Here is a 10,433-nt window from a genome sequence, read left to right on the forward strand (position 1 = left end):
TACAATAGCATTCCTAAAGAGGATTGACGTCAAGCAAGTAAAATCGAAGCCAAATCATAAAAAATATTGGTTATTTTTTACGCGCACCCTGGACTTTTGAGCGTTCCAGCTCAAAATGTATCCGAGAATATGCAAAGATGAGAGAGAGAGAGAGATGTATATACACATTTGAAAAATTACGAAATGTACAGACTTGACTTTATAAGATCATTTTTAATATTTGTTGTTTGTTGTTCAAATGAATAAAAGAAATATATCGGATAATAGGTAGGTACATATTATTCGATCGTTCTTTCTCTTTATTTCCCTTCTAAACTTACTAAAAGAAAAGTTTCTATCATTATCACATACTTACCACACAAGGTGTAAGTGCGATTATAATTAGTACTTAAAAGACACATGAGTATAAATTTTGCTCATTAGTATTAATATGGTTCTAATATTAGTTTAGCTAACAAGATGTTGTAGGTCAGTTCTGTTATGATATAACGCTATTCCTCGTGAAGCGCCATTAATGTGGCAGTTTTATTCCATTAAATAATATTCTTAACCAAATTTAAAATATTAAATATCTATCTAAAAGTCCGACTGTCGTTAGCGCAGGGAATCATTGAAAATATTTTTTTAAATATAGAATTTAGTTTTTTTTATACAGCCAACATTGAATGCTGGCCGTATAAAAAACCTAAATTCTATTCGATTAAATTGTTATTATTGTTTGTAATTTTAAAAGTAACATATTAACACGTTGGTAATGATAGCCTTCCTTGTCATAACTGTTACATAAAAGTAAAGAATGCTACATTTTCCTAAGTACAGTTAATTCCCACAGTGCCACACGGTGCCGCATTCACTCAATGATTTATATTTATAAGTGCAACGACCAACGAGCATTGGCGGCGAGTGTAACCAAGATATCTCATGCCATAGGGCTCACAAAAAGCCAGATTAAATCGAGACCCTATGCAAAAATATCGTTGATGTGAATGAAACTTGTTCTGCATTCATGTAACAACCCTGTTGTGTAGGCGGCTGCGGTGACCACTTCCCATAAGATAGTATAAAAAAACCATTTTTATCAGTACTTTAGTAGATATATTATATTGATTCTTCGATGTATTATATAGTGATTGACTGAGCCAAAGAACACATGTAATTTCGTTGTTTTGCTTTAAAAATAACAATTTTATATGTTTAAAATTGCAGACGAAATAAATAGGAAGAAAATTGATACTTAAATATATTTTGTGGTGATTGCCGATTGACATCTGAGTACGAAAATAGTGGAGCTCGTCCGGAATTGCAACGTACTGCGTCGTCGCAACGGAGTACGACTGAGCGGTGGGAATACGCCCTTACGTATATTTTATACCAATACTCAATACTTTATTTGCATCCTTAATGTGATCTTTGTTATATATAATAGAGACAATTAAGAACGCATACGGGCTCAACAATCGAAGAGGGGCTGACTTGTCCTTAATTACAATATATTGATTCAATTTCTTTTAGTAAATAAATTACTTTTTCATTGATTATTAGTTTCTTTATTATTGTCAACAATCCACGGGAATATTAAATATTGTTATTAGAAATAGAAACAAAATTGAGCTCGCCAGCCCTAGAAATAGTGCACTGGGTGAATGGGTGTGAGACACACCCATTCACCTAAGTAAATGTATCTGCAAATCGCCACACGTGTGGCCCACATCTGTGGCGGACATGTGGCGTGTAGCGGCTACTAGTGCTAGGTGGTGGTTGCGACACTACAACACGTCACGTTATGATTTTAGAAATGTAGGGCACACTAAAAGCTAAGATTTCTTCTTCTTGTCGAAGTGTTGATGATTTCAATTCTGAACTCTGCAGGTACGAGTATACTTACCTAAATATTAAAGTTTTATTATTTAAATGTATCAAAAAAATATACTATTCGCCCCACCCTGTCTGCTATAAAAGTCACGGTTAGCTTAACTTGTGATATAGTATCGCCTTTAATGATATAGATAATATTTTGTATTATAGGGTTATGTATCCTTAAGCTATCCAGTGTACGAGGTGATTCGTTAGAAAGTTTCCTTGTTCTACTTGAATTGGACATCAAACGATTTTATTTGTACACTAGCGTTATATTATATTTAAGTATTTATGTTTTTTCAGTAAATACAATTATTTATTCAGAAATTAGACCGTCATAGGTACAATTTCACGTAAAATTTTATAACATAGCAATTTCTCAAAAGCCACAAAATACTGACGGTATTATTAAAATGCTGAATGAAAGCAAGGTAAGGGAAATTGGATGTTTAGTTTAGTTATTTCAAAGGCGTGGTGGGAGTTGATTTTAGATAGAATTGAATAAATATCCACTGTATCTGATATAATAATTATATGTACGAGTATGGCACCGGAGACACCTGTTTCGTATGTATTTCAGTTATAATATGTGAAGTATAATATATGAAGAACATAACAAATTATATGTTGAACAAATTGATGTAAAAGAAACTTTGTTTTTATTATCAAATAAAATAAATAATTTATTTCATGTATTGTAAGGTAACGTACAAAATCATCTAACTACAAAACAATTAATATTATTTATTAATCAATAAATACTTAAATTATCATAGGTACGTTATTTACAATTGAGCTAGACTAAGAAATGCTTACATAACTACTTTACAATTCACAACATTCGTCATATCACAATATTTGACGAGATGAGTACGATAGGCAGTTCGACTGGTTACCGAAAGTGATCGAGTGGCCTTTCCAATGGCAGCTGTAGACCTGAGGGGAATTGTGTCTGATAGCGTTGATCTCCTTCCCCTTCTGGAGCTCCTGGCGAAGCAGTATCCTCACTCCTTCCTTCAGCATGTGGCACTCCATACTCTTGTCCAGGTTGCTGCAGGTTATATTGCTGTTCATGATGAGCGTAATCTTGGGCGTGTTGTGCGTATTCGTGAGCCTGTGAGAAATCTTGCTGAGAGAAATCCTGTCCATGTTGGGAGTAATCCTGCCCATGTTGAGAATAATCATGCGAAAAGTCCTGATTCGGCTGCCCGTATTCGTGACTGAGATGGTGTTGTGCTCCGTACTCTTGACTTAGCTGGTGCTGATTATTAAGATGCTGTTCATATTGAGCTTGATCTATCTGCTGCTGTATGTGATGTTGCAGATTATGCAGATCATGATATTGTTGGTCATCGCCCGTATGTTGCTCGAATACCTGAGTGCCTTGCTGCTGAGTGAAGTGGTGGGAATCTTGCGCTTGGGGGAAGTGGGCTTCTGTATGTTGCGTTGATCCAATATCGTGGGGCTGAGCTGGAACTGGAGACCAACCGTTGTGGTCAAATGGAATCGGAGCCGGTTGTGTAGGTTGAAGATGAATTGCCGGCTGGGCGGGATGCAGGTGAACGGCTGGCTGAGTAGGGTGAAGGTGGAGAGTGGGTTGGGGTACAGGTTGTGTAGGGTGCACCAAAGTGGGAGTCGGTTCCAAATGAACGGTTGGAGCTGGTTGGTCATGAACACCCGCCCCTGGTGCCGCTTGTGGGACAAAGTGCAAATGTGGTGCCGTTGGCTGGTCATACAGCAACGGTCCAACAGGAGCCGGTGCCACTGGAGCCGATAGTGGGAATAAACTATTGTAGTTCAACAGCGGGTATCTGGGATAGGTGGCAAAATAAGAAGTTTGAACAGCACCGCCTGGACGAATCACATAAGGATATTGAGGAGCCAATGGAACTATCGGAGCTGGAGCTGGTACAACAGGAGTCGGAGGAAGGGGAATTGTAGCTGGTTGAAGTGCCACAGTAGCAGCGGGGAGAATAGGTTTAACATGCACCTGGCCTTGGGGTAACAATTGAAGAGGAGGTGGTCCAACGGGTATATGATGTGCAGGTAATACTGATTCAGGACGCACGACAACTGGTGGTGGGGCAGGGATTGGATGTACAACAGTACCAGTTGGTTGTGCGACAGGTACTAGTGGGGTAGGGGGAAGGGGATCTGCGGGCACAACTGGGATCAAAGGCTTAGGCTCCAGATGGTGATGGTGATGATGGAAGTGGTGATCAGGTTTTTGTACAAGTACTTGTTTTGTATGTGGGAATTTCAACCCATAATGTGGATGGGGTACTGGCACTTTATGACCTACTGGAACTGGATATCGATGAGCGAAGGGATGTACGAGTGGCACTTTCACTGCGGTCACAGAGGCAGTCGGGGGGTATGTCACCACGAACGGCTTCACAACTGAATGTGTAACTAGTGGGATATCATGTCCTAGTTTGAAGGTCGGCACGGGTGACAAAATGCCTCTCTTGTGATGTCTGGCGTGTCCTATCAACTTGGCTGCTAGTCGAGACTTGGCTGCTTTGAGGTGTGCAACGTCTGCTGACGCTGACAAGCAAACGCACAACACCACCGCGATCTGAAATGCACGATGCACCATTTTTAATAAATACAGAACTGTCCTTGTCACTTTTCACTGTCACTGCACTTTGAGGTTCACCGCGCGATACTTACTACTGCTAGTTTCATGTTGGCACTGTCGCCTAACCGCCACAATAGCCACTGTGTAACCAAGAGTCATCGCCCACCAGCACCTATACTTATAACTTAAAGTCCAACACATTTGTATGTAGCCAGCGTTGTAAGTTTCACTTGGGGTAGCCGGACGTCTAACATCGAACTTCGTCCTTATGTGATCATGCTTTCGTCGACAATCACAAATTATTCTATCTGAATTCTTCACGTCAGGTCTTGAAATGGAATTTTAATCGTATTTCAATCAGTTAGAGTTCATTTTCGAGAAGCATATTTTGGCATCGCAGCAGTGGGCACGTAGGCTAGCGTCATTCCCGTAACATGAGGACGCTAACGCATACCAATCAATTGAAAAACGTAATCAGAGAAAATTGTACCAGTGAATGCAGTACCGAACTCAGGATCGTGTATTACAATATACATTCAATTCAATTTAATTTATTTATTCAATACCAATTTTACAATTGTATCTGAAATTCGGATAAATAATTAAATTAACAAGAAATAATATCAATATACATTACAAGGACATTACATAGCATGCTCACTAGGTGAACTTGTCAAAGAAAAAAAACTTGTTTTAAAACTTGTCACTTAAAGAAATCCTCTATCTCATATTCATTTCGTTCCAATAGATAGTTCTTTAAATTTTTTTTTAAACACCGATAACTTTTGCTCTTTGAAATCCTTTTGAATTTTGTGCAGTGAAAATGAAAAAGAAATTGTTCGTTAAGGGTACATGCACCAGGGTATATTTTATTTGACTAATTCATAAAGAACTGTGCTCATTGATTAAATATATTAATTAATTCAAATAAAATAAATAGGCACGTCGGTTAACATTGATGGCAGGTTTTAGAGATAGCTTCTTTTAATGGTATATCAAAAATTATCTATTTAGTAGTATCTAATATAAAAAAGTAACATGAAGAACAATGTTGGCTCTCTTCAAACTGTCTACTGTTGCAGTTGAATTGTTCATATCAGCTACATCCACAACCATAAATATTAATTAATTAATATGCATATTAGTGATGACTTCAAAATCACACTTATAGACCCTAATAAAGTCTTTTAGATTTTATTATTTAATTCTGGTATATCACATCAACTATTTGTTTATAAAAATTAAAACCAATTAATAAAATATATTTTGTTCTAATTTCCTCCCTGTCTTGTAGTTACGCATGCCAGTCTCGTCCTTCGTTACCAAACTGCGATCACTTTCCTCGCTCTCTCTCGCGCACACGCGGACACCCATGTCGTAATCATTATCTGATCATCTTCCACTGTTAGGTAATTTAATGTTTCAGGGTTTTTGTCATCTATCGTAACATATAGATTTACTAGTGCACTTTCGTAAAGCAAATAGAATTAGTTAAAGTAATTTGCGAATGCCAAACTCTGTCTGTCTGTCAAGCTTGCATAACTAAACCGCTTGCTTGGATTTTGATGAAATTTTAAATAAAAACGGTTAATGCCCCGAGGTCAAACGTATAACCTATGTTTGATACTAGCTAAGTTAAGGTGAGTGGCTATACTATGTCACTAATTTAAAAAAAGTCTAAAATTAGTCCCTTAGTTGTCTCGTATAAGGGTCTCCAGATCTAAAAAGGCACAGTGCCATCTAGTGGGAATGGTGGAAAGCGGGCGTATGCACTCATTTTGTACGAAACTAGTTACAAATATAACTTATTTTATGTGATGTAAGTATAAATTACCAATTTTTGGATTTTTTCCTGTATCAGCATAGTATGCCCTTACTTTATAAAAAGGCGTGAAAAAGTATTTCAGACGTAGTAGTGAGAACAACATTAAAATACTTTAAACTCAGTACTATTAAAACAAGCTACATTCCTTCTTTACATACAGGGCCTAAGTCCAATATCCATTGCCGCATGTCGAACTTCACCCAACGGTAAAATGTGGACTTTCTTAATAAATACGGCAATAATACCATAAAGAGAAAAACGATTGATTAGTATTATTTTTGTGCCAGAAATGGAATCCAGAACCCAATCCCCTGCAGTAGTACTTCTTAACTTGTTTCTTCACTGTTATATCGAGTCTAGTCGGTAGTATCACAAGCCATTCTTGTATAATTTAATCTCAGTATTTCACCTATTTGTATTAGTACAAGACCAAGGGCCCAGTTACTTACTGATGTAGTCATTAGTAAGTAAACAAGTACGCTTAGACTCGATTGCTAAAAAGGAGGAAATGTTTTTGCGCAACCGATCACATTAGCTTATTTAACATCCGTCATTCCACTTTGGGAGAACGTTTGGGTGTCTCAACGATCGCGCGTTTGTAGCCCTTATTTGTATCGTTCTAGTAAGCAAGATTTATTTATACCAAAATTTATAATTATTTGTAGTCGTATTCCTCATAGATGAGGGTCGTGGTAATTACGTGGAATGAAACACACATAACTACTTTTTTGCCACTATTAGTGGCATTTTATTATCAAAATCTGAAAACAACGGAGCATGACAGACCTACAAGGTGGTGCATCGTCGCAACGGAGCGCGACTGAGCAATGGGGCATGGCAATTCTTTCAAATTGTCGGCATCTGCCGTGATTTTTACGAATACCGCCATCTAGGGGCAAGAAACGCATACACTACAATACACAAACATACAGATAAGGCATAATAACGGTCATACGGAAAAAACTCTTGTCATTATGGTACACCTTGTACAGCTGTATCAGATCATCAACTAAATATAAATATTAGTTATTGTATTACACACTTGTCCTTAAATATTATAAAAAGAAGTCCCCCTGCTGCATCTATCTGTCTGTATAACGCGATAAACTCAAAAACCACCAGACGGATTTTTGTACGGTTTCCACCAACAGCCAGTGTGATTCTAGAGGAAGTAGGTAAATTATACACATAAGTGTATATTTTATCTGAGCGAAGCCGGGATGGGCTGCTAGTTGTAAATAAATTCGTAATTAATCTTTTTTGTATCTCTCTTTGTGAAGCTTTCTCCTAATCATAACCATGTATAAATGAACGTGGAGCGGAATTGCTACTTAAAGTCTTTAGGCTCTGGATAATATAGTTAATATATTTTTGACAAAAATCCAAAATAAATCCTTCGTGAGAATATGTTATTTAATGAACATTTTGAGGAAACTACATGTTAACCTACTGATCTATGATCTTTTTGTATTATACATTATTATCTATAACCATAACTAACATGAACCACTGAAATACAAAGATTTGGATATACTTTCCATATAGCTAATACTAATAGATACCACTACATAATCACAGAGCGTAATTATAATAAAAGCAGTTTTTTTTTAAATTTTGTTAGTTATTTTTAATATTCAAATGAATATGAAATAATCAAATCAGATAACTAATTATAATCAATAATAACAAATATAGACAGCCGTAGTACTATGTTATAGTCTTACAAGTTACGAGAAACTATTTAACTAATTTGCTACGAATTCGTAGAGTCGTAGAGGTCTACGAAAACGGGAATACATGTATGAAATGAAATCCTACTAATATTATGAATGCGAAATTTTGTGTTTGTGAAAATGGATGTGTATTACGTCTGTATGTATGTTTGTTACTGTTTCACGCAAAATCTACTGAATGGATTATTATAATATTTGGTACACTGGTAGAATATAAGCTGGAATAACACATAGGATACCTTTTATCTAGTAATTACGGCAGCGAAGCCCCGGGGCGAAGCTAGTTATTTAGATAAGTCGGAAATAAACTGAAGCCTCAATACGACAAATTATATGTATATGTATAACTTTTAATCGGCCTCTCTAGTTACACCTTTTTTCTCTTTCCCAATCTTTTATACCGATAGGTACCTAAATTATAATAAAAATAAAAATTATAATAAAAATAAAAATTATAATAAAAATAAAAATTATTTTAAAAATAATAAAAATAAAAATTATACTAATAAAATTATACCTTGTAACCGCATTGTGCAAGGTCAGTCAGATTTATTTTTTTCGTTTTCAGAAAGTGTATTTTTTTTGTGCACTAAAAAGTACAAAAACTAAGTACAAAGTTACTCTTTATTTCTATAGAATTTTCTTTCTGACCCGCGAAAGGAGTGAGGAAAAATGTCATATTTTTTTCTGAAAATCTAGGTATTCATTTTTTGTTGTTTCTTATATGGTTTCGTTTTACGACGAATTAAGTGATAAGCCTGGAGTAGAAATCAGTTCGAGGCAGCCGACGACGGCGGTCAAGGGCGCGACAAACGATGTCGCCCGACCACAGATACAGTTGGGCCCACATGGTCATTAAATTTTATTTTACCTCTCGATATTTTTTTTATGGACCGCATTCCGAAGGGAAACGGGTACAACACACTCAGAGCTGCAGACAAATATTTTTGATCACGGATACAAATTTTTGCATGCGTTGGGAATTGAACATCCAGATAGCGGATGGGTGCGATGACCACTACGCCACGGAGTACTATATTATTAATTATTAAATTTAATTGAGTATTAATTGTCAACACTATCTCAATTAACATATCAATTTTTTTTTATAGTCAAATAGAGTATGTTTTGTGCAATGCGGTCATAGATAAAAGAAATGAATGCGGTAATCTGATTAATCTTGTTTTAAAATTATAACGAAAAAGTGATGAGAATAGTCCGATAGGACGCTCATTATGAATTTAAAAAACTAAGTAATTTAACTTTTACATACATTCAGCAATTTTTGCCAGTTACTTTTTTCTTGTCGCTGTCATGGGCTGTGAATACATTTTGGCTGTCATTATCTCAATTTGCATTGCAACTCGTTGACTCAATAAAAAGCTTACGAAGCAATTAGGTCATTGCACTTATATCGAAACAGTTGCCAACGGTCACCGTTTTCTACTTATTTCTATTTTATCTCAAATACCGGACCTTCACCCATATAGCCGACAGACGTTGTCGCGGATTCGACGTGCCTCGACTAAATCGAATTTCACGGTTCAACAATTGATTCGAAGTCTACAAAACTAATAATGAAACTATTTATTTACGAAATGGTTTATTAGGAAACTTACAAGTACAGGTTTTCTTACAGCTAAGTATAAAAATTACAAGACTATATTGTAAAGACATATACGTCATCCTATCTAAATATATCACAATGTAATTTTTTCGTTGTGCTCTTTATTATTTTGCTTTCTTTCGTATCAAGTATTTGCCATCGTGGCAATGACATTAGTTGCAAGGCATTACAGCTGAAATGTAAAAGAACTTACAATAGAAAAAAAAATTGCTCCATTTATCACAATACTCAAATATGTTTCAGTACTTTCGGTTCTAATACGTAATACGGGTTCTTGGTTTATGTATGTGAATAATTTCATTTTATTAAATAACTATCTACGTATGGCGGGTCTAAGCAGTGAGTTGTTCTCATCAAACTACTTGTCGTGGCCTTGAGTCCTCAACCTGAACGTTTTTAGCGTGTACAAAGTTATTGCTGTAGCCTGTTTCATGAACCTTAGCGTTGGGACTTAATCTGTCGGTTCTCTCACTGGAATCTGCGCGGTACTTGTCATTATGTCCTCTTTCGTCGTCGAAACGGCCATCTGATTGTATCCGTTCTGATTCGTCCGTTCGACCGGAATCGTCAGCTCTTCCCGAATCATCAAACCTGCCCGAGTCGGTCAGACGACCAGAGTTATCTAACCTCTCAGGGTCTTCGCGAAGTCGCTCATGATCATTCAAGAAATGCCCGTTACCTTCTTTTGCACTTTCTTCTTCTATTCGAGCAAGATCAGCATCTTTTGTTGGCGGTGGAATAGTTAATCCTCTAAAATACTGTTCTTCCTCAGAAATTGGAAGTTTTTTACCAAAGTAGTCGTAGTCAGTA

The 10,433-nt window shown here is 36.4% G+C and overlaps 1 protein-coding gene across 1 annotated transcript; it reads right to left on the reverse strand.

The window, feature by feature from the left end:
- Positions 1-2,553: 2,553 nt before the first annotated feature.
- On the reverse strand, positions 2,554-4,633 carry LOC128674155 (uncharacterized). Its single transcript, XM_053752531.2, has 2 exons — positions 4,531-4,633; positions 2,554-4,435 (listed from the first exon to the last, which is right to left on the reverse strand). The coding sequence occupies exons 1-2, from the start codon at positions 4,543-4,545 to the stop codon at positions 2,750-2,752; spliced, it is 1,701 nt and encodes a 566-aa protein (XP_053608506.1). The 5' UTR covers positions 4,546-4,633; the 3' UTR covers positions 2,554-2,749.
- Positions 4,634-10,433: the final 5,800 nt, after the last annotated feature.

Source organism: Plodia interpunctella, chromosome 12 (assembly GCF_027563975.2).
Source record: "Plodia interpunctella isolate USDA-ARS_2022_Savannah chromosome 12, ilPloInte3.2, whole genome shotgun sequence".
Classification (NCBI taxonomy): Eukaryota; Metazoa; Arthropoda; class Insecta; order Lepidoptera; family Pyralidae; genus Plodia; species Plodia interpunctella.